The following is a 26,010-nucleotide window of genomic DNA, read 5'->3' as shown; positions in this document are numbered from 1 at the left end:
ATATAAAAACAGGAGTTTGAACAACTGAGCAACAGACCAGTCCTTTTAAAGGCTTAGGAAACCTTTGCAGGTATTTTGTGTTGATTAGCTGATTAGAGTGTGACACCATGAGTCTACAATCTTCAACTTTTACCCAATATTCTAATTTTCTGAAAGACATTTAGGGTTTTGATTAACTTTTAGTCATAATAACCATCAACATTAAAAGGAAAAAAATGCTGGAAATTGATTGATTGATGATATTCTAATTCATTGAGAAGGACTAATATATATATATAAAACATACAAACACACACACACACACACACACACACTCGCATATGCAGCAACAGAACCAAGCTCAGTAAATATATACAGCGCCAGAACAAAGCTCAGTACATATACATAGTACCAGAACCAAGTTCAGTACATATACATATAGCACCAGAACCAAGCTCAGTCCATACATACAAAACACCAGAACCAAGCTCAGTACGTAAATACAGCACCAGCACAAATACAGCTCAATTTAGTGCAACCCCTGCCATATAGGTTTGCACTAAATCGTGTATAGCTCCCAAACAATGGTAAGGATATGCTGGGAGATGTTGTTTCACACAAAAAAAAATCATGCCACTCATCATCTTGCTGCAGATCATACAGTGAATACAGTACAGATTAGAGGCAGAATAAACATTTACATTATGTGACTCACAGGTGACGTCAGATTCTAGTTCTTTTTCTCCTCCTCCAGACCTCTATGAAAACTCTTCCCGGCCACAGCCCATTTCTGCAGTTTTCCGCTCAGATGTCTTCAGCTTCTCGCTTTTCAAACATTTCTGCACCTATAAACAAAGATAAAGTTCTCATTATGCCACACACTGTAGCCCTAAATATAATAGTGCCCTACACTGCACCTCCAATTGTAATAGTATCATACACGGTTTACCACACACACACACACACACACACACACACACACACACCCACACCCACAGTGCCCCCTGTAGATAGTGCCCTACATAGCTCCCCCTGTAGATCGTGACCCCCATAGAGCCCCTGTAGATAGTGCCCCACATATAGCCCACCTCTGTAGATAGTGCCCCACATATAGCTCCCCCTGTAGATAGTGCTCCACATATAGCCCACCCCCGGAAAAAGTGCTCCATATATATATAGCCCACGCCTGTATATAGTGTCCAACATATAGCCCACCTCTGTAGATAGTGTCTCACATATAGCTCCCCCTATAGATAGTGCTCCACATATAGTCCACCCCTGTATATAGTGTCCAACATATAGCCCACTCCTGTAGATCGTGCCCTACATTTATCTCCCCCTATAAATAGTGCTCCACATATAGCCAACTCCTGTAAATAGTGCCTCACATATAGCTCCCTATATAGTGCTCCACATATAGCCCACCCTGTATATAGCCCCCTGTAGATAATGCCACTCACATTTTTATTAGGATAGAAAAAAACGTTGAATACTCACCATCCTGTTCCCGCGCCGTCCGGTGGCAACGCAGACCTGCTCTCTTCTGAGCAGATCTGCTGGGGTTGAACGACACAAGCGGCGCGATGATGTCATTGTGCCGTTTGTGTCGTTGAAAGACGCTGATTGGCAGGGCAGAATGACTTGCCCTGTCAATCAGAGCCTTTTAATTGCGCAAAGAAGTAATTGCGCTGCTTGCAAACTTTGATTCCGCCCGTTGCAGTGAGGTGTCGGCTGCATAACACAGCCATCACCCGCTGTGTATGGAGCGAGCTCAGCCCGTGAGCTCACTCCATACTTCCCCTTAACCCTTATCATGTACAGTTATGTAATTTTGTGTTAAGGGCTTAATATTACCCTTCACTAAAATCCTGAAAAAACAGCACTAGATCATTATGCCTCCTCTACCAAATTTTACATTATACACAATGCATTCCAGTAGGTAGCGCTCTCCTGTTAGCCACCAAACCTAGATTTGGCAATCAGCGGTAGTGTGCTTTACCCCACTTCAGTCGACGCTTGGCATTGTGCATAGTAATGTGCAGCCTCTCGACCATGGAAACCCATTTCATGAAGCGCCCAAAGCACAGTCCTTGTGCTATTGTTATTTTCATAGGCTATTTAGAACTCTGTAGTGAGTGATACAACAAAGAATAGATCATATTTTTGCGCCGCGCACTTCAGCACAAGTTAGCTCTGCTCTGTGAAATTTGGTGGTTTTGTGACTGAGCTATTACTCTTAGACACTTCTACTTAAGTAATACTAGCAGTAATAGCACTTACAGTTGACCAGGACTGATCTAGCACATGAGAAATTTCCACATCTGACTTGTGGCAAAGCTGGCATACTATGAGAGTAAAGTCACTGAGCTGTTCAGTACAACCCACACTACCAGCAATGTTTGTCTAAGGAGATTACATGACTGTGTGTTTTCATTTTATGAACCTCTTTTCAATGGGTGTGGCTGAAACTCAATAATTAGGAGGGTTGTCCACATACATTTGGCCATATAGTATAGAAGTGTTAATCTCTGACATACATTGTTCTATAGTCTGGATACGCTTCTGCAGAAGCAAAGCTCACTGCAACGCTTCACTGCTTCTGCTGCAGGTGGCTTTATTGCACTTAATATGAAACTTAGCTCTTTGTCTATTGTCTATATCCTTTTACACAGGCCAATTATCGGGCAAAAAAGCGTTCATCTGCTGATCGTATCGTTTTAAAAAAGTTATATATTATCGTTGTCGGCAGAACATCTCCCTGACATGCTGCCGACATGATAATAATGTATGGGGACGAGAGATCGGAGTAATGAGTGCTCATCCCCATACATAGTTCCTTGTGACAGGAGCAAACGAGCGCAGATCAACGAGCGGTCTCGTTGATCAGCGCTCGTTGAACCAGCAGGTTCTAAAGAACAGGTTAATGAAAATATGAAAAGAATACAAATGAAAATGTATATATACATACATACATAAAGTACCATTACAAAGTTAGCCTTTACAAAATACTATACACAGTGATAGAACATATTATTTCTGGTTATCCTAGTACACTTTAACACATTAATGTAATAGGAAAGCATGCTCGCACCATTATGTTGTTAAATGGATTACGTGGAATATTTCCATTTCACATCATATGATTTGTAGCAAACACCTAAGCTCTCACATGACCCACTTCCTTTGTTAAGTGTGTGTTCATTAACTGGGAAAGTTAATGACCCAGGAGCCTGTGTAAAAGACAGGATACTATTAGTACACAGTTAAAGATGCTTCATTTAGTAGTGATAGCCATTAGTACACAGTAATTCATTATCACTTTGCTACATTAGTGTCGGAAAGGGGAAAGAACAGTCCTAACACAAAATGAATGACTAACATGGGTTGAACACCTCTTATATACACCACATTTTACATAACTTGTAAATTCCATGTTACGTAACCATTCCTTCTTGGGTTAAACCTTGATGAAAAACCGCACTCTGAACAAACGCAGATAATAACAGAAGTGGTCAAATCCGGAACACGGTTCTCAATATTTATGCATGATTTATTTTTTTTGTTTTCCTTTTCAAATACTCTCAGACTGTACCTTGTTCCAATGTCTAACCAACTTCCATAATCTTTAACCAGGAAGAAAAAGTGCTGCAAAAAAAACCAAAACATATTTAGATGGTATATAGTAATGTGTGATAACAAAAATCTCTGAGCAAACACACTGCTTAAAAAAAAAACAAAAAACAAACACATCAGGTCTGAAAGTGCTGGAGTAACGCTGGTCATACGCATTTGATGATGTTAATTTCAGCGGGATCAATTGATGACTTAATGTATATGGGGCAGCCTGACCTTTAACATGCCCGATCCTTTGATCTCCCAGGAAATTATCACCCTATTCTCATTTAAATAAGAATGCATGGTTATGGGGGAGTTTCGGAAGAGAATCTAGTGTGTATGGCCATCTTAAGTATTGTATATATGAGCATATTGCATATTTACATTTCAGTTTTGTGAATGAATACAGCAATAAATATTTGTTTTACCAATCTGAATGTTGTTTAAAAACTTTTCATTTTTTATATATACTTATTTTTCATATAGTGGAACAACATTAGTCAACAGCAAAAATCAACATTGCCATATAACTATTCATATACACATATAGAACGACCCGCCTCCTCAACCCCTTCCTTGCCAGCACAGAGAAGAAAAAAATAAGTAAATTAAATTTAAAAAAAAAAACTTTAAAAACCAAGGCATTGCCATATCTTACTCCAATCCTTCAACTTTTGTTTTCCACCATTTCCATTTTTTAAGGAATTTTCCTAGCCTCCAATGGCCTTTTTCATACAGAAAGACCCTATTGCACTTGAGTTTTCCAAATATTTTTTAGATGGAAATCCAGATGAAGACCATCCTTTTAGGATCTCAAAACAAGTGAAAAAGAGAAGCTGAAGAAGGAATTTTAAGTATAATTTGTCTCATAACATGGGATTACCAGAATAACATTCTAGTAATATGAATGAACGATCCTTTTGTATCTCAAAATCAAATACGTAGCTTAAATTCTGGCATTTGTGACCAATGCAAATGTAGTTTTGGAAAACGCCACATCAAGTGCATAAGGTCTGCATCCATCAAAGAGTTTTTTTGCCATTTAGATTAATCTCTACATCCCAACCGATACAGACATTTTGAAGTATTACAGTCGATGATTTCGTCGCTTTCACCGTTTCTTTACTCATGATCATAGAAATTGTTGCCAACTCATTATAAATAAGGACCTAAATCTTGTTGCCATTTTATTTCATTATAAAATTCCACCAAAGAAATAATACTAGACAAAATACATGTATAATATTTCACAACTCCGAATCTTTGTTATTATTTAATAAGTGTGAAACCTGAGTTATTCCCAAAATCAATATTTTGCAATCTTTTTAAGTGCGGTTTACACCAATTATCCCAAAGTGGTGTCATGTCTAAATCAGAATGAAATTTTAGTCATGAGCCCTTATACTGTATATATCCTACAATTTGCTAATCTATAAATGCTTTTGTATTGCTAATCTACCAATTTTGCTAATGTGTGTTAGGAAGAAGTACGCGACAGATAGAAAGCAGTAGGACTGCAGTATCAGACTACACAGGAGAGCTGACAGGACCTCTTTAGGAATTCATATAGGTCTATGTAGAATAATATTAGTGTCACAGACCAACAAGATGACTTGGCTTGGCAAAGTTAAACTATGTGATTACTGCATACCGGGAACACCCCACAAGACCCAGTCGTCTAGCCATCACAATTTGGCCCTGGTCAAAGTTGCTCAGATCCTTACACTTAGGCCTCATTTACACGAACGTGATATACGTCCGTGCGACGCGCGTGCTTTTCACGCGGGTCGCACGGACCTATACAAGTCTATGGGGGCATGCAGACAGTCCGTGAGTTTTGCTCAGCGTGAGTGCGCTGAAAAAAACTCACGACATGTTCTAAATTTCTGCGTTTTTCGCGCATCACGCACCCATTGAAGTCAATGGGTGCGTGAAAACCACGAAGGTCGCACGGAAGCAGTTCCGTGCGAACTGCGTGATTCTCGCAAGAGCGGTCAAACTCTGAATGTAAACAGAAAAGCACCACGTGCTTTTCTGTTTACAAAAATCCAAACGGAGTGTCATTAGAGATGAGCGAACCGAACTTCACCGGGTTCGGCCGAACTCGTTTTGACCGAACCCGGCAAAAAATTTGGCGGTACGCGACGTCAGGAGACAGTCACTGTCCAGGGTGCTGAAAGAGTTAAACTGGTTCAGCACCCTGGACAGTGACTTCCGATCACAATATACATGAACGTGTAGAAAAAAAAAAAAAAGAAGTTCTGACTTACCGATAACTCCCGGCTTCTTCCTCCAGTCTGACCTCCCGGGATGACAATTCAGTCCAAGTGACAGCTGCAGCCAATCACAGGTCAAGCACAGGCTGCAGCCAATCACAGGCCAAGCACAGGCTGCAGCCAATCACAGGCTGCAGCGGTCACATGGACTGCCGCGTCATCCAGGGAGGTGGGGCCGGATGTCAAGAGAGGGACGCGTCACCAAGGCAATGGCCGGGAGACCGGACTGGAGGAAGCAGGAAGTTCTTGGTAAGTATGAACGTCTTATTTATTCACAGGTTGCTGTATATTGTGATCGGAATTCACTGTCGAGGGTGCTGAAAGAGTTACTGCCGATTAGTTAACTCTTTCAGCACCCTGGACAGTGACTGACGTCAACTAGCCTCATCTCTATGATGGCGGCTGCGCGAAAATCACGCAGCCGCGCGAAAATCACGCAGCCGCGCATCATACACTGATGACACACGGAGCTGTCAAGTGCCTTTTGCGCACGCAAAACGCACACGCTCGTGTAAATGAGGCCTTACCCATTTATCCTGATTCCAACACAACTCCAAGAACGGACTGTTCGCTTGCTGCCTAATATATCCCACCCTGTCACCTGTCAGTAGTTTTAATATTATGGCTGAATGGTGTATATATACATATACTGTGGATTTCTGACCCTTAGACATTTGTCAGGTGGATTATACCGCTTTTCCTACCAGATTAAAAAAAACTCAGTGATGATAGTGTAACAAATCCCTAATGCCTGCCACACGGCAATGCATTTAAACGGTTTAAATGAACACTAAACTCTAAATTACCATACGCCAAAACTGGAATATTATCCACAGTACACAGGATTTCCATAGCTCTATCAATTCTAAAGACATAAAACTCTCAAAGTTAAGTAATTATTCTTAAATGTGCTCTCTGTAGATTACGGTTATATGGATGTTAACTTAATCTTAGATTAGTATATGAATATAGCAGTTATTAAATAGTTATAAATATTAAACTTTGTAGCAAAAGAAGTACATTCATAGTTTAGCAGACATCCTGTTTACAATTGTTCAGTTATTTGTCTTCTCAAAGATATCTATAGAAGTATTTTGATGGGATTAAATAGAAAGGATGGTGATGGCCAAATGGAGACATGACGACAATTGACCATTAAGCCTGAGGTTACACACTGACTTTATGCAGCAAGATTGTCCAACTCTATCGAGTGAATGCTGCAGTCCAGGGAAGTGCACTGGATTGCCTTTCTGTTTTAATAAACTGTGTCTATCTAGGGCTTATGGAGAGCACAGGGTAGAACTAGTAATATTATTGTTGTAAAAATGTTAGATTGTAGAGCCATAAAAAAAAACGGATACTGGAACCATTTGATTTTTCAAAAAGACCAGTCCTTCCAAGTTGTAATGCATACTACTTTATTTCAAGCTGTTGGTTTAAAAAAATCTATATAACCAAATGTGATGCAAGCCTAGGCTCAAAAGCGAAGTGTGTGCGTGCAGGGGGAGCACAAATCAACACACCTAGAGCATATAAAAATAAAAAATAATGATAAAAGACAGCACGCAAAACGACAGCAGTAAATAACGGAATAATGTATGAACTCTTAACCCCTTAAGGACACGGACAATTTTGGCCTTGAGGACCGAACAATTTTTTTATATTTCAGTCTTTGCATCCCGACGCTCAGAACCTTTTCATTTTTTGTCCGACGTGGCCGTATGAGACTTTGTTTTGTGCGAGACGAGTTGTACTTAATGTAAATGTACCAAAAAACGGTACCTACATAATCGTTCAATTTCTCTAAATTTTTATTTTGCCAAAAACGTAGAAAAAAAAAAAAAAAAAAAAAAAAGCAGTTCCGCTGCAGTTTGTTTTTTTTGACACCATACACCGATCATAAATAACGGTATACATTTATTGTACAGGTTATTTTGGACGTGGTGATACCAAATACGCATATATTATTTCATGTTTTGGGACTTATATTTTGCATAGTTTATTTATTGTCAAAAATGTTTATTTCTGTATTTTTTTACAATTTTTATTTTATTTTTATTTAACAAAACTTTTTTTTTTTAATCTCATAGAAGGATTTTTCATTTTGATGTTTGAACTTAATGTACTGGCATATATCTATATGCCAGTACATTAGCCTTTGTACTGATTGCACACAGGCAGTTGTTAGGGCATACCTAAGTATGCCCTAACAACAGGAAATATGGTCAGACAGCCCTGGGGTCCTTCAATGGACCCAGGGCTGTCTGCCCATACCAGGTCTAGCCATTGATCGAGTCACAGGGATTTCCTGTGATGCGATCAAAGGGGAGACCCCCTTCTCACTTTAGCTTTGAATGCCACGATCAGCTTTGATCGCGGTACTCAAGGGGTTAACGGTGGAGAGAAGTGGTTTCTCTTCTCATCTAAGATAGAGCGGGGCTGTGGCTGTGTATTACAGCCGTTGCCCCGCTCATCGTGTTTCACAGACACTGGCTGTCACACAGGATGAGAATACACGTCCTAATGCACCGAATACACGTCCTAATGCGCCAAGTACCCGTCGCTCAGGACGAGCATTCTCGTCATGTGTCGGCAACCAGTTAACTCAGTATTTAATAATCGGCACCTAGTTCCAGATTATTAAAGACCAGATGCAGAAGACTAAGCAGAGGCAGTTAGGAACTATCTTGTGGATATGCCATAAATGTCTTCGATGTGAATAACTCTAAGGTTTTCTACCCTTACACTCAAGTTTTATATACTGTTCTATGACAGTCTGATAATCCAGAATATTTGATAATCCAGTGCCTATCAGGCCCCACTAATTCCTATCAGGAATTTTAGAGATAGTTTTATTTAATTTCTTCTTTAAACATACTGTAAAGAATTTGAAGGACGCCTTCTAGAAACATCTTAGAATCTCTATAACACAATTATAAGGAAAGAAGTGCTCTTTTAAGAACATACCAAAAGGTACCTTTTCTAAATTATTATTCTCTCTTTGCTAAAATGCAATGTAAAAATATTTATTCTTCCTATTTCTCATCACAAGATACATGCAGATTCAGATTCCTTACAAATTATGTTCTAAAATATTTCCTTCAACATAATGAATACAAAATTCAATTTAAGTGCCCTTCTGGACCTTTGTTCTCGCAACACAGTATTTATGGACCGAGACGGATTAAAAAAATGTGGAAAAATTTATTGAAAGAGTTTCTGCTTATGCATGTCCAATTCTGCAAAACAACCACAAATTCCTACATGCGCTAATGTTCTGAATATTGTAGAATGAAATATTGCCTTCTGGCTTCACTGGCACAGGATATCTAACTGACTTACCAGAGACATAATGTCCGATATCACAAGAACGATGAGAAACAAGCTGAAAGAGACAAAGTGAAATATTATTTCTACATATGAAAATGGTATGTTTAATCCTGTCTCTATATGCAATGCACATCACTGGATACAACAAGGCAATGTTTACCGAGACTTGTCTATAAGAGATAAGTGAGCATTGGGGTGTCTCTCAAAAATACTGATTGTTAAGTCATGAGTTTACGGATAGAAAAAATAATAATTACGGGTAAATCACTTATTGAATGACAGCTTTTATTATGTAAAGCAGGCACGTCTGATTCACGTAAAGAGGATTTACACCAAAAGCTTACATTTAGACATATATTAGTAAATCAGAAGTTAGAGCAACAGCCATAGTTTAGCAACGATTTATTACAAACTTTGCAGAGATATTGGCATTTTTCAGTTAGTTTTTTTGAGGCTGTCCTTTCTGCAAAAGTGACAACAGGAAGTGCAGCCTTTTTGGTTATAGCCTTAGAATTAGCTTATCGGAAACTGATGGCATACTTTCATTCTGTCGGCATGGTTTAATCAATAAAGTGAGAAGTTTACAATCAGTTTCCAAGAAGTCAATTAAAATGGTAGCCAGATGATGTAACTGGCCGCAAAGCTGGCCATATAAGTCACTGGAGCTACCCCAGGGAAGCTTCAGTGACGTGGCTTACCCGGACTGACATAGCAGCTTTGGAAGCAGGCAGGGACTCCGGCTGTTGCGATAGTACAATAGGATTGCCATGTGGGTGGGAGGTCCATAGATCTTACATAAGGAGACAGGGTGGCTGAGGAAGATACTCTATTGAAGCTTCCCTGGGGTAGCCCCAGTGATGTAACTGGCTATTTACGTCACTGGGGCTACCCCAGGTAAAGCTCCAGTGACTTCGCTTTCCCGGGCTAACACAGCAGCAGGAGAATACGGCTTCTTTGAAAGCAGCTGGGGAATCTGGCAGTTGGGAAGGTCGCCGTGCTGGTGGAGGGTTCTCTGTGTGGATCCCAGAGGATCCCAATAATGGGAAAACAGAGTAGTCAGAGTCTGCAGGTAGGGAGGCATCTGCTGCAACGGTAACCCTCAGTGCAACTGTCCCTATATAGGCAGTTACGTCAATGGAGCTTACCGACATATTCGTTCAACAAAGGCTAGTGGCGGATGCCCAACCGTGGCGATTCGGGGCGATTTTCACAAGGACCAAAGATTAAGGTTACTTTAGGGCTAACACCAAGGTTTATAAGTACATACCACTCTGTGTTACCATTTGTTGTTACCCCGGATCCAATAGAATCCCGCAACTAAGTATTGTATAAGAGGTAAGCCCCTGGTAGCCAGTGACGATAGTGTCCTTATCCTCATCAAATTGTATGTATTTTTGTCATAGCGATGGTTGGCGGTTTTCTTATTTTTTGATTATAGAAATAGTGATACATATTGTGGTACTTTTAATAAAAAGTTGGTCTTTCATTCATAAACAATGCTAGAGCACTTTTTCTTAGACTGCTACATTTTGTTGCTCCTCTTGTCAATAGGCTGTATCCTTACACAGTCTGACACGGTCAGCACTTAATAATAATTTTTTGTAAGTACATTAAAGTTTATGTGGAAAAAAGTTTTATTTTTCAATTTACAAATCTTCTGCATTCTTGTGTTTTGTAGTAGCTAATCTAAAAAACCACAGCCCTAAACTGTAAAATGACCTGACAATCTGTAAGATGTAATAAGCTTAAAGAGGCTCTGTCACCACATTATAAGTACCCTATCTTGTACATAAAGTGATTGGCGCTGTAATGTAGATTACAGCAGTGTTTTTTATTTAGAAAAACGATAATTTTTGACGGTGTTATGGCCTATATGAGCTTTATGCTAATGACTTTCTTAATGGACAACTGGGCGTGTTTTACTTTTTGACCAAGTGGGCGCTGACCAATCCGCGTCGTCATACAATTCTCCCCATTCATTTACACAGCACATAGTAATCTTACTAGATCACTATGTGCAGCCACATACACACAGACTAACGTTACTCAAGTGTCCTGACAATGAATAGGCATCACCTCCAGCCAGGACGTGATGTCTATTCAGAATCCTGAGACTTCGGTAACGTTTGTGTGAGATTTACAGCAAGGCATAAACAGTAAACAGTCATTTAAGTCAGTAAAAAATAAATAAATAATATTGTTGGGAGAAGTGGTAAGCTGTCCTGGGTATTAGCTGGTCAGTGTTGGTCTAGCTTCTTTGACCATCTGCAATCAGCTTTTATCACCAGGTTAGGTGCTGTCTGCCACACATTGTAGTATTACATGCTGTCTGTTCAAATGGTTGCGTCGACTACTCCAGAGGCAGACACAATCTTTGCAAGGGCTCTCCATTAAGGCTCCTAAAGGGGGGGGGGGACCCACACCTAGGATGTCCATGTGCTTTAATAGGTCATATAAAGAGTAGTTGTCCTGACTGGACAGCCCCCTTTAAGGTTGAAAAATAGTAATACTACAAGTGCTTGGCACCATTACACTCCATAAGAGGTAATTTGATTAGGAGCTAACAATAAAGACTCCTTTGATACTTGTGCCTTTATGTTATCAGATCGGTTCTACACATGGAAGATCCACAAGTAAAAATGTCAGACAGGACAACTGTAATGGTTAAACATTTTTAAAAATGACAAGGCATTTTTGAGAAAATAAATGTTTTATTTTATCACAGCTGTACCCTGGCTAGATTAGGTGCCTACAACCAGAATGTGTTTTCATCCAATCATCCCGTAACAAACATTCTGTGTTACTGTTGCTCTGCCCCTTCTGGTCTGAAGCACATATTCACCATTCCTTGCAGTTTTTATACAAAAATATGAATTTCAGAAGTGGCAGCAGGTATAAAAACAAAATTATAGTCACATTTGGCTAATACATACTCTATTATAATATCACAATTTAAGTCAAGAAATGCAAGCTACTGTCAGATACCGCAAACAAATGCAGGAGGAATAAAACGTGCACATTTATTTTGTCCTCAACATTTGTCAAACTAGTAAACAGATGTGGGACCCAGAGAACAGCCTAAGGTATTAACATCACATATCTGTGCACTACTCTATGGCCATGAGAAAGGCTTTTACAGAAAAGAGTCAATACACTAGTATATCAGTGGCTCAAACGACAGAATATCTGTACCAAGGTTTTTTTTAGAGTAAATATAGTATATAGATGTGACAAGAAAAAGGAAGCTACTGAAACCTCACACTGGCAACAATCTGTTAATTAACATATATTAATAGTAATGGCCAGAAAACCTCTCTCTAGAGGTTTTTTTTTCAACATCCAGATTTTAAAGAGTGTTATAAAAACTATTTTTAGAAAGGCCTATTACATTCCCTAACAGATACTGGCTGTGTGGTGAATCAAGCAGCTTTATGTGTCTCCCCATCTAGTATAAAACACGGCTGAACTGTAAAGCACTTTTTCTTCTTGAGTAACCCCCTATTTCCTTATAGATTGTAAGCTCTTGCGAGCAGTGTCCTCAATCCTTGTTTGAATTGTTGATCACTTTGTAATTGTCAGGATTCAAACCCAGAAACTCCTGTGTTTCAAGACAGTAGCTCTTCTTGTTGAGCTACTGGTCCTGCTGGACAGTCCCAATGTTGAATATATTGTCTAGGTACTCCTGGGTTGTATCTCTTGAGATTCCTTCCTTAATGACCTGATTAGTCTCGTTCTTCAGGCTTCCTTTAAATCCTGGCCCTTGCACTTCCCCCTTGCTAGACTATTGAGCTTCCTGCCCTGTTCATTCCTGCCTTACTCTACAAACCGTTTCCGCTTATTGGTATATGGAACCTGGACGTTTATTTGACTACTCTTTCGATCACCCATTTTTAACCAAATCTGCTTTCAGACCTTCACAGAACAGTCAGGCCCCAATACGGAGTCCGCTGGAAAAACTCCTTTGATAAACTAGGAGGTACAAAATTGATGAACTACAGGAATGTGCAATCATCTAATTTTGTAAACTGCAAAATCTAATGTGAGATTGAGAGATTATTGAATTACCAAATAAACGTATGGATGTGCATGGCTCAGCCGCAGATTCAAGTTCGCGCATGCCACGATCATGAAAGTTCAGTTAGTAAGTGGACCTTTTGGAATTACCTGCATTTTTGCATTGATTTACTAACAGAATGGGGTCTGATTATTATCTAAGTCACAATTATGAACAAACACAATCTAATTCAATTAACACACAATTGTACTGTTCTTGTCTTTTATTGAACACATTGAATATACATTCAAAGCGCAGAGAGAAAAAGCAAACCTCTGTGTTAATGACTTCTCCAAGAGCAAATTGGAAAAAGGTGTTTGAATTAAGGACATGCAATTAGAAGTGTGGGTTTCACAGGTGCTTTGCCCATTAAATAAAAGGCACACACATAAAGGCACTGACAAATCGTTTAAAAAAAAAAAAAGGATTGGTTAGTGTCAATCATGCCTTGAGGCAAACAACTTCCAGAAGACATCAGAAGGCCTAATATAGAAACGCATTAAGCTGCTGCAAAAGCATTACTAAAGACCTGGGTGTACAATAATCCAGGGTTAGACAAATTGTCTACAAATAGAGAAAATTCCGCACTGTTGCTACTTTCCATAGAGAGTTAGCATCTCTAAGAGCACAACAGGCATTCTTGCAAGAGGTGAGAAAAAAAAACAATGGCAACAGCAAAAAACCTGATGAAGACTCTACAAACTGCCAAAACCTCTGTTTATGTATCCACTATTAGAAAAATACTGAACGACACCACGAGGGAAGCTGATGCTGCCCATGTCTCGTTGTGGCGAGGGAATCTTTTAGAATGCTTCTGGGAAAATGTTTTATGGACAGAAAAGACCGACATTATTTCTGACATTTAAGGATTCTATAGTGACATGGTCTGTTCCACATTACTGGCACATCGCAAGTATGGTGCCAATATTCAAAAAGGGGTCAAAAAGTCAGCCTGAAAACGATAGGTCTGTAAGTTTAACCTCTATTGTGGGCAAAAACTTTGAAGGTTTTCTAAGTCATGCAAATGAGAATAAAAGGTATAACTTGATATAATCGGTCCTGTCAAACTTATCAAATCAGCTTCATGGAGGCTGTAAGTTCTAGACTGGACCCAGGGAAGTAAATCGATGTTATATATCTTCTTCATCTAATCTATCTTCCAAAGCATTTGATACGGTCTCACTTAAAAGATAGGTAAATAAAATGAGAACGACGGGAATTAACGGGCTGCAATTCACATCAGAACTATATAAAAGTGGAACTTTTTAGCGCAAATGCACATCGCTATGTTTGGGCTAAAAAGAACACATCACACCAACACCGTATCCTAACTGTAAATCATTTTGGAGAAAGCACCATGGTTGGATGCCTCAGGGCCTGGACACCTTGCGATTATTGAGGAAACAATGAATTCAAAAGGTGTTTTAAAACATTTTACCCAAGTATGTAAGAGCAGTAGTCCATGACCTCAAGTTGAAGAGAAGTTGGGTGATGCAACAAGACAATGACCCAAAGCACACAAGTAAATCAACTAAAGAATGGTTGAAAAAAAAATGATGATTTGTGTTTTGGAATGAGGTCCGACCTTAACCCTACCGAGATGCTCTTGCATGACCTGAAAAGGGCTGTGCACACAAAGCAACCCAGAAATATTGATGACCTGGAAAACATTTGTGTGTCTTCAACGTTATGCAAATCTTTTTTGCAGCTACAGGAAACGATTGGTGGAGGTGATTGCTGCTCAAGGTGGATTTACAGCTTATTAAATTCAAGGGTTCACTTACTTTTTGTCCCTGAACTGTGGAGGTTCAGTCAATGTGCTCAATAAAAGACACGAACAATACAACTGTTTGTGTGTTAATAGTTTAGATTGTGTTTGTCTATAATTGTGATAACAAAACCACATTTTATTAGTAATCAATGAAGAAACCCAGGTAATTCCAAAAAATTCACTTACAACTTTAAAAAAGAATAGTAATGTTCTGAATGACATAGATGACATTATCGCCGCTATTAATCAGGCTTTTTTTTTTTTATAATCCTACTCGTTGTGCCACAGCTAAAGCTAAACTTCATAATCTGCGGCAAGAAAAACGCAGCAGAATACACAGCAGAATTATGTTTTCAGGGATTTAACTGGTTCCCGACCGCTGGCTGTGTATTTACGGCCAGTGGTCAGGGTCCTTAAAACCGCCGTAGACTATTTACGGCGCGGGTTTTAGCTTGCTGCTCGAGCGATCGGGCAGCTGAATGTCGGGTCTCCGGCAGTCAGTGACTGCCGGGGACCGTGAGGAGAAGATAGAAGCAGCTTTCGCTGCTTCTATCTTCTCTAAACTCTTTTACACAGCGATCAATGAATGCTGTGTATATGAACAGAGGCAGCGGCAGCGCCGCATCCTCTATTGGTCCTGTTGATCATGTGACTGGTCACATGATCGCCGGGATGCCGTTAGTGGCAGACTGTTGCTGCGTCTTACTAGACCCAGTACAGCCCTATTAGTGACAATAGTCACTATAAGATTTTCCCTGTAACTGGGGCTTCTGTGCAGCTCCAGTTACAGTGGGAAAACATGGTGTAAAAGAAAGAAAAAAAAAATATTTTCTGACCATAATAATAAAAAATAAAGTGCAAAAAAAATAAATACACACAAAATACCCACCCCCCAAAAAACGTTCCCCCCGCCAATCATTGTCGTAACGCTAGCCCGGAGCCAATTAGCCTAAAATAGACATGTAATATATTAACATTTACGGTAGACAATAAAAGATCTATTTTAGGGTAAAACTATGTTATTACCAGAAAAAAATAGCTAAAAAGTAAAAAAGCTTATTTTTTTACTTTTATTTTCAAACATTAAGCCTAAAAATTCTAATATAGCAAAAAGTATGTGTATAAAAATGATAAAATAAACCTGCACTGTCATCGGAAAAAACAATGCAAAAATCACATTGCTAGCCCGAAAAAAAAAAAGTTATAGCCGTTTAACTAACGAGTGCTAAAAAGGGCTAAACGGTGTCTGGTCCTGAACGATCAAAATAGCCCGGTCCTGAACTGGTTAATGGATCAATTTGTAATAACCTACCTGGATTATATTTACATTTTCTCAGACAATCTTGAGGAGCATCACAAACATGTCTGCTCCGTACTACAACAAATTTGAGAACACTAAATTGTAGTCTGTTCAAATTCACGTTTCTCAAGTTTATTGTTAAAGCAATTTCGTGGGTACATTATGTCTCCAGAAGGTCTCAGTCTAAACCCCGAATAGCCAACCTCAAACAAAAAAAGTTCAGATTTATGGGTTGTGCTAACTTTTAAAAGATCATTGCACAAATTACTCAACTCACAAAGAAGAATGATCACTATACTTGGACATCTGAGGCTCAGGATGCTTTCCTTAAAGAGGCTCTGTCACCAGATTTTGCAACCCCTATCTGCTATTGCAGCAGATAGGCGCTGCAATGTAGATTACAGTAACGTTTTTATTTTTAAAAAACGAGCATTTTTGGCCAAGTTATGACCATTTTTGTAGTTATGCAAATGAGGCTTGCAAAAGTCCAAGTGGGTGTGTTTAAAAGTAAAAGTCCAAGTGGGCGTGTATTATGTGCGTACATCGGGGCGTTTTTAATACTTTCACTAGCTGGGCGCTGTGAAGAGAAGTAACATCCTCTTCTCTTCAGAACGCCCAGCTTCTGACAGTGCAGATCTGTGACGTCACTCACAGGTCCTACATCGTGACGGCCACATCGGCACCAGAGGCTACAGTTGATTCTGCAGCAGCATCAGCGTTTGCAGGTAAGATTGACTTACCTGCAAACGCTGATGCTGCTGCAGAATCAACTGTAGCCTCTGGTGCCGATGTGGCCGTCACGATGCAGGACCTGTGAGTGACGTCACAGATCTGCACTGTCAGAAGCTGGGCGTTCTGAAGAGAAGAGGATGTTACTTCTCTTCACAGCGCCCAGCTAGTGAAAGTATTAAAAACGCCCCGATGTACGCACATAATACACGCCCACTTGGACTTTTACTTTTAAACACACCCACTTGGACTTTTGCAAGCCTCATTTGCATAACTACAAAAATGGTCATAACTTGGCCAAAAATGCTCGTTTTTTAAAAATAAAAACGTTACTGTAATCTACATTGCAGCGCCTATCTGCTGCAATAGCAGATAGGGGTTGCAAAATCTGGTGACAGAGCCTCTTTAACTCTTTAAAGACTCAGACGACATTTTTTATTCTTACATTTTAGTTTTTTACTCCCTGCTTCCAAGCGCCATAACTTTTATTTTTCAGTCAATAGAGTGGTGCGAGGGCTTATTTATTTGCTGGGGGGTGGTTGTAATTTCTATTGGCACCATTTAAAGTACCATATAATGTACTGGGAAATGGGGAAAATAAAGTTCTTTATGGGGTGGAATTTGAAAAAACTGCAATTCCTCCATTGGCTTTTTGGGTCTTCGTTTTACGGCTTTCACCGTGCAGTAAAAACGATAACTCAACTTTATTCTGCGGCTCAATATGATTACGGTGATAGAAACGTATATATATAATTTTATATTTTACTACTTTTACAAAAAAATTTAATATTTGTTAAAAAAATAATATTTATTATGTGTCACCACATTCTGAGAGCCGTAACTATTTAATTTTTCGTCGATTAAGTGTTGAGGGCTTATTTCTTGTGGGACGAGCTGTGTTTTTTTTATCCCTTTTTATTAAATTTTTTTAGCGTTAAGATGACCAAAAAACAATGATTCTGGTCTTTTAATATTTTTTTTTACACCGTGCGAGTTAAATAATGATATATTGTAATGGTTAAGACTTTTAGGGATGTGGCGATACCAATTTTGTTTATATTTTTTACATTGTACTTGGGGAAAAATTGGAAAAGGAGGATTTTTTGGAACTTTCAATATTTTTTTTACACTCCTGAAAAACTTATTTAACTTTTTATTACACCTTTGATTAGTCCCTCTAGGGGGCTAGTACAATACACTGAAATACTAACGTATTGCAGCATATTGTCATTTTTACAGGCTTCTGCTAAGCCCTGCCACAGGCAGACAGAAGGCAGACCTGGGGCCTTCATTATGCCCCCGGGCTGCCATGACAATCAACGGTGCCCCGCGATCAAGTTGCGAGGAGGAGCAATGGGCTGTCAGAGGGGGCTGTCCCTGCCTTCTAACATTTTAAAAGCCGCGGTCGCTATTGACTGCGGCATTTAACTAGTTAAATGGCCAGGAACAGAGCGATCTGTCAGTTCCTGGCTGTTCGAGCAGCGTGTCTGCTGATTCACAGCGGACACCCACCCCCTGCTCCATGATGTACAGTTTCATCATGGGGCAGGAAAGGGTTAAATACACTATTTCCATCAGCACCAATATTACAGTAATTCATCCAAATCCAGTGTAACCTTTACTGTCGTCAAGGTTAATGCATCCCATTCAGCAGTGGGGCAAACCTGTCTCAGCTGCCTGAAGACAAGATGTTGGTGCAAACTTCTGCTTATTCTTCTTGTTAAATGTCTTCACCTGAACAGAACTATAATATTGGAAAACAAGAACTGCAATAAAAATATGCATTTTCTGAGTGGAGACATCTTTTAGAAGGAACTGCTAAAGATGTAACTGTATTTATGGATTATAGAACTTTGGAATTCATCAGTGAGGCCAAAAGATTATCCTTCAGACAAGCAAGATGAATTTTATTATTTTCTCGATTTTATTTTGCCCATCAACCTGGATCAAAAATGGTAAAGCCGATGCCTTATCCAGCATGTTCTATGAGTTAACACAGAAACTCAAATGTGACAGAACAATTTTATCTGAAATGTACTTTGTAGGGGCTACTTATTAAAAAGAGTTCCTGACACTACTTAAAGGATGGACATGAAAATTACTCATTGCTCAGTCGTCCTCCAAGAATGTCGATCTCTTCTTCAAAGATGGATTCTGCTTACGACTTCGTCATTTGTATGTATTAGGTACAGCAGTCTTGCGATTCACTCCTATACTATTGGTAGCACGCGTACAGAGGAGTGCCTCCGTTCCCTCCCGTGGATCTCAGATGGCTGATATGCGTCCTACTAAGGGCTCCGGGATGTCATGTTTGGACATTGGCAACCCACATTATCAAACAAAGGGGACTTAAGTAAATTAGCCCGGGCATAACCTGCATCAATGACAAGTGAAGCCCTTACACGCATTTTCCAGAGAGGAGCCTCTTAAGGCCCTTTTACAGTGGGCAATTATTGGGCAAACGAGCGTTCATAGAAGGCCCGTTGCCGACAATTGCCCTGTGTAAACAGGGCAGTGATCAGCAGATGAACAAGCAGATGATCTGCTGATTGTATAGTTTTAAAAAAGTAAAACATTATCGTTGTTGGCAGCACATCTGCCTGTGTAGAGGACGTTTAAGTGCTGACCACTTGGGAGTCCCCTCCCCCTCAGGACTCCGGTCCACCACTATATCCTACCAGGTGTATTTTAAGAATATCTGTTATACATACTAAACATAACATTTCATCATCTCAGTTATGGCATATGCATTTCTAGGAGAGAAAGAATACCAGGCCGGCCTAGTTGGATGAGATAAAAGGAATACAGGTGAAGATGAATATCCTTAGCAAGGAGTAGTTTTGCTAAGGACTTTGGTCATTTCTAAGTTCAGGTGGGTATTTTTATGGAACAGGCAGATTGGTAGTGGGGCTTATCATTCCCTTTCCGTCCAGGACAGGTTTTTCTCTAACTCACAGGCGTTGCAGTTCAGCTCATCATGGAGCTATAAACGGTGTGCGATCTGTTCATTTTGTGGGGCGATGTGGAAAAAGACAGAACCTGTCTCTCTGTCTGGAGACAAGAATACGGAGGTCTGCTAGCCTTCTGCGGGACGTTTGCATGTTGTGTGAGGTAACACACAGATTCTTTGTTTTGTTTCGGGTGGTTGGTAGTTTGCCACTTGCATAGTGAGGGAAACCTTGTTTAGTTAGCGCTCAGCCGAGCAGAGTTTACTTTATGCTTTGTCGTCCGAATGTAAAAGCTGTACGTTTATTTTTGTATTTTGCCACCAAAATAAAAAGCAGGAAAACCACCTGTTTGAATCGAATTTTGTGTCATTGTCTCGGACTGCAATTTGTACTCATTTTGTCTACTGCTACAAAGCTAATGCACACACTGCTGACATGTGTGGGGCATGAACCAGCCTTACTGATAGCATAATCACTCCCTCGTGTTTTCATTCGGGCTAACTATTTGTGTGAAACAACGATTACAACACTATCTACTTTAATGTGCACATATTTTTTCTACTGCCAAACTGACATCCATCTGGTATGCAAACAAAAACAAGTATGATATGAGTTAATCATCTGGCCATGTAATTGTCCTGGAAGAGAAGGACGAGGACTGGCCCATATTTTCCACTTTATAAGGAGCTGCCATTTACCTCCCAGGCACAGCACCTGACTTTATTCTCTCTCATCTTTCCTTTCCAGTTGTGAGTGCTGTGCTTGGACAACTGCATAATACTATGACACCTACTGAATGCATTTAGATATATTTTAAGTTGCTGTTTCATGCAATTGTAACCACATATACAGTGGGGCTGAAATGTTGCACATATGGGTGAATTAAGTATCCAGCTTTTATTCACTGAAATAACCATTGGAGTGCTGCCTATATTCGTGATAGATAAATAGATACAAAATAATACAAGAGAGCAGCACTATACAAAAAAAAAGATGAAAAAAAAATGCAGTGGTGCAAGCCTCAGGACCTCCGCTTCAGATCCTATAATCTATATTTGATAATCCAAGGAATAGGCAGCACTCACTGGGATGATCAAGGGAAAAAGTGACGCTTTATTCACCCATGGTAATACAACGTTTCAGCCCACATCATGGGCCTTTCTCAAGCTTGAGAAAGGTCTATGATAGGGGCTGAAATATAGATAGATAGTTCCTTATCCCCCAAAAGGCCTCTGAAAAATGAGAGGTGGAATCAGATTAGCTGCCTTGGGCAACTACTCCACTTTTCCTTTGCAGCAGTTTAGATATATCTCCTCTATGGTGCCTCATCTGAACTAAATCCTATAGCATTCCGAATAAAAATTGGGCAACGTCTACCCCTGAACTAAAGGCTATGTTGCCTAAAATAGGTGTCAGAAGCTCTGTTCAGAGTAATTTTCATCCATTAGAACGTTATCCAATTAGGGTTGAATGGGAAGTCTTTTGTATCTACAGTAGTTGTCTTGAGGAGACAGCCCATTTAACCTAAACAGGGATAAAACTTTGTTTAAGGATCTAAATTCAACAAATTACATCAAAATTTATCATTTACGTTTTATGGCCTTTCACACAATATATTATAATGAATCTATCCTATTAGCTGTTTGTTAGAGTGTCAAAAGAAAATATAAATAAATCAGGAATTTTAGAGTACAATATCGCTGTCAGTTGTGGTTTCATACAGAAAACATGACATGGCTACATATGAAAAAATATAGCTGGTTTAAACAGTGATTTTATTTTTACATATTGTCAGAATATACACTAAATTTTCATTAGAACTGCTTTCCAGAAACAACAACATTAGGACTGATACAAGTAGGCAGTTCCAAAAAAAGTAGCCAGAAATGTTTAAAAAACAACGTGCTCTTATTTTGGATACAGTTTTGTTATTGATACAAATAATCCTGGTAGATTTACATTATAAAACAGAACGTGATTGTGGGAAGCAAAGCTTCTGCGTATTGAAGATACCATCTGGTTTACAAAGAACAAGTTATCAACACACAGTGGGAAAAAAAAGTGTACAAAACAATGAAAATGTTCCATTCTACATACATACAATAACAGAGGGATGAAGCAGCAACAGTAAATATGACAGGAAATAACTTATATTTCATGTACGAACAAGTTCAATAATTCAGCAGTGTGACGGAAGATCATGAACAATGTATTTACCCAACACTGTAGCAATGTTTTGGTAACAGACCTTAATTTTTTTTTTTTTTTAGGCAAGCTAATGGATTGGGGATTGTGGACTGAAAAATATCTACGGTTAAATAACATATCAAACATGATTTTTGTTGGTGCTTTTAGCACATTGGTCTTGTTCTTTGTGCATGAAAAAACGTCATACACTATACACTACATTATATGTTATAGTCCATACATCATGCACACATAAATATGCAGTGTTCACCATATTGGAATGTGAATCTGAGTTTACCTTTCCCTATATCTGCATACAGAATGGACAGCTTTTATCTGCTTTCTCCCATGTTAGGCTATAGAAAATCTCAGTTATATGGCACCAGGCACTTTGTAAAACACAAATAACGTGAAACAAATCTAAGTACAAGGCATGTGTTCTATGAATATTTAACCAGTATGAATACTATTGTTATTGCTCCGATGAATCTATTATTTGAAAAAAATGAACCAAATTTGCAAATAGTTTTGAATAAAAATATACTACCTACCATTTTGTGCATGCAGATCTGTGTGACTCCATGGTAACATACTACAAACAATCCCAATGTATATCTGATCCTATAGTCATGTGTTATTACCTTCCATCTGCGCCCTCTGATGTCTGTAAAAGCTAGGGTCAGATGGAAGAGAGTAAAGGCCCATTTACACTGGGCAATTATCGGGCAGACAAGCATTCATAGAACGCTCGTTGCCAATAATTGCCCTGTGTAAACAGGGCAGCAATCAGCAGATGAACGAGCAAATGCTTGTTCATCTGCTGATTGTATCATTTTTAAAAAACAACCATTATTGTTGTCGTTAGCACACCTCTCTGTGTAAACGGGAGACGCTCTGCCGACATGATGAAGATTATTGGGACAAGCGATGGCAGTAACGACCGCTTGTCCCCATGCATAGCTCATTGTGACAGGATCAAACGAGTGCCGATCAACGAACTGTCTCGTTGACCGGTGCTCGCTGCAACGGCCAAAATCGGCCGGTGTAACAGGGGCTTAACTTATGACCGCAGGATCAGACTGCACACAGTTTGTTTGTAGTCTGTAATCATGGAGACCCACAGATCTGAATATAGCAAAAGTAAAACGCAAACTTTTAGAGCAATCTTCCACTTTTATTATCTAGAGCGTGCTCACAATGTCTTAATTTTGCATTTTTTAAAAGGTGAAGAATAGTGTATTTTCATAGCCTTGGGGGTAATTCAATTTATTTGAGTTGAGGGTATTTGGCTTGGGAACATTGAGCAACCCTTCTATAGAGTACCCAAAAACAAACATATATAATATTATAAAATAACAATGGGATTAGACTATACAGAATCAACAGATAGAAATGGTGCCAGTAACACATTATCAAACTTGTAGCTCTCGAGCTGCTGAAGCATTCACACAAATTGCTTTCATTGGAACAATAATAAGACAAAGGGAGAAAACTGGATAAATATAACTACTGTTATGCAATCTATATGTTCAATTTTCTGTCTAGTAATCTAGACGAACACATGAATTCCTGATAAGAAATGTTGCCTTAGCATTCAGTCAGAAGATGTGCAGTGTTTATAAAGCTGTGGTGGAAGATTAAATAAAACATTCTAGCAGGATATTAGGTTCTGAGGAACTCCAACCTGTAACCTCAATCTACAAGGGAAGGACTGTTTCCACTGAGATCTTCATTTTCTGACTATATAATATTTCTCGCCCTACTTCACCACAAACTGCTGGAAACCGCAGGACTCTTTCAGATCAAATATGCCTTTATCTGGCAAGTGAGGCTCTGATCCAGCCTGCTTTAATACCATCAAACAATAGTCTACCACCTGCTCTTTCCATGCGTTTAACAAAATTACGCTTTGAAAAGCATTTGATATTGTATTCCCTTTTTGAGGACTTTGATGCTGCTCGGCATATTTACCCCTTGAAAACATTATAAAACTACTAGAGAACATGATCTTTTGCAACTATGGAGTGCTGATTGGCTTTAAGAAGACCTGGCACTTCCCCAAAATGTTAAATTACCCCCATACCTTGATTTATGACTTCCCTGATTCCAGAGGCTTTTTTTTTAGGTCTCTACATGGCTTCGTTCCACTGCAATCAAACCCGCTCATTTCTGGAGCTAATATGCCCCAGGATCCCTGCCGATCAGCACGATGAGGGAGTTGTGGCGTTCCAGAGAGTTAAAGAAAATGTAAACCTTTGAAGTCTTTTTTTTTTATAAAATAATGTATTATGTGATTTAATGTAACTTTTTTTTTTTAAAAAATTACTTTTTGAGATACAGCTTCTATGTATCCTGTGTACATAGAAGCTGTGTCTTGCTGTTCAAGATTAATTTGTCAGGTTAGCAGGACTTACGGCTCGGCTGAAAGCTGGTCCAGTTGCTATCGATCACAGGATCGAGCGGTCATAAATCACATCTAAGTTCACAGACATGCAGGACCATCGTTCACCGAAGCGGTCATTCCTGCTTACCTGACTGTTTTGGCTTTGCAAACAAGATACAGCTTCTATATATACGGAATCCATAGAACCTGTATCTTAAAGAGGCTCTGTCACCACATTATAAGTGCCCTATCTCCTATATAAGGAGATTGGCGCTATAATGTAGGTGACAGTAATGCTTTTTATTTAGAAAAACAATCTATTTTAAACCACTTTATTAGCGATTTTTAGCTTTATGCTAATGAGTTTCTTAATGCCCAAGTGGCCGTGTTTTTACTTTCGACCAAGTGGGCGTTGTACAGAGGTGTAGGATGCTGACCAATCAGCGTCATGCACTCCTCTCAATTCATTTACACAGCAGCATCGCGTTCTTACTAGAACATGATGTGCAGCCACATACACACACATTAATGTTAATCAGGTGTCCTGATAATGAATATACATTACCTCCAGCCTGGACGTCATGTGTATTCAGAATCCTGACACTTCTGAATCTTTTCTGTGAGATTTCCAGCAAGGGAAACTAAATCTCGTTTACATCGTAATCTCGCGAGATTACGCGTGGCTTGCTGGAATCTCACAGAAAAGATTCAGAAGTGTCAGGATTCTGAATACACATGACGTCCAGGCTGGAGGTCATGTATATTCATTATCAGGACACTTGATTAAAGTTAATTTCTGTGTATGTGGCTGCACATCGTGTTCTAGTAAGAACGCGATGCTGTGTAAATGAATGGAGAGGAGTGCATGACGCTGATTGGTCGGCGTCATACAATCCTCTGTACAACGCCCACTTGGTGGAAAGTAAAACGATGCCCACTTGGGCATTAAGAAACTCATTAGCATAAATCTAAAAATCGCTAATAAAGTGGTTTAAAATAGATAGTTTTTCTAAATAAAAAGCATCACTGTCACCTCATTATAGCGCCGATCTCCTTATGTAGGAGATAGGGCACTTATGTGGTGACAGAGCCTCTTTAAAAAGTAAAACTTATTTTTAATAAAAAAACTATTTAAAAGTTGCATGAAATCACATATTACATTTAAAAAAAGGACTTACAATTTTTTTACATATATTTTGAAGGGGTTATCCGAGATTATGAAAGATACAGAAAAGTACCTGTATGTGCCTGAATGGTCACCAGGTGGTGCCACCATAGCTCAGTAGTAATTATTTTTAATTTTAATTATGTTCCCAAGATCTGTACAGCACCTCTGCTTTGATGCTGGCAGGGCTTGATGTCGGCAGGATTACCACGTACAGATGTACCCGTCTTTACCTTGACTTTTAACGCATTAAAGAGAACCTTTCACCTCCCC

General features: G+C 39.3%; 1 protein-coding gene across 7 annotated transcripts in view; it reads right to left on the bottom strand.

The window, feature by feature from the left end:
• The window catches only part of PIGN (phosphatidylinositol glycan anchor biosynthesis class N), a 372,057-nt gene that overhangs the window by 15,442 nt on the left and 330,605 nt on the right, over positions 1–26,010 (bottom strand). For 5 of the 7 annotated variants that reach the window (XM_075826730.1, XM_075826731.1, XM_075826729.1 and 2 more), the window contains 2 exons: positions 9,213–9,255; positions 3,572–3,624 (listed from right to left, as the gene is read on the bottom strand). In XM_075826730.1, the coding sequence (XP_075682845.1) occupies positions 3,572–3,624; positions 9,213–9,255 (96 nt within the window). Of the gene's footprint in view, positions 1–694; positions 825–3,571; positions 3,625–9,212; positions 9,256–26,010 lie in introns of those variants that run through there. The other 2 variants (XR_012847699.1, XM_075826734.1) reach the window with 2 other exon arrangements.

This window comes from Rhinoderma darwinii, chromosome 5, assembly GCF_050947455.1.
Source record: "Rhinoderma darwinii isolate aRhiDar2 chromosome 5, aRhiDar2.hap1, whole genome shotgun sequence".
Taxonomy (NCBI): domain Eukaryota; kingdom Metazoa; phylum Chordata; class Amphibia; order Anura; family Rhinodermatidae; genus Rhinoderma; species Rhinoderma darwinii.
This window is presented reverse-complemented; position numbering and strand designations above follow the sequence as displayed.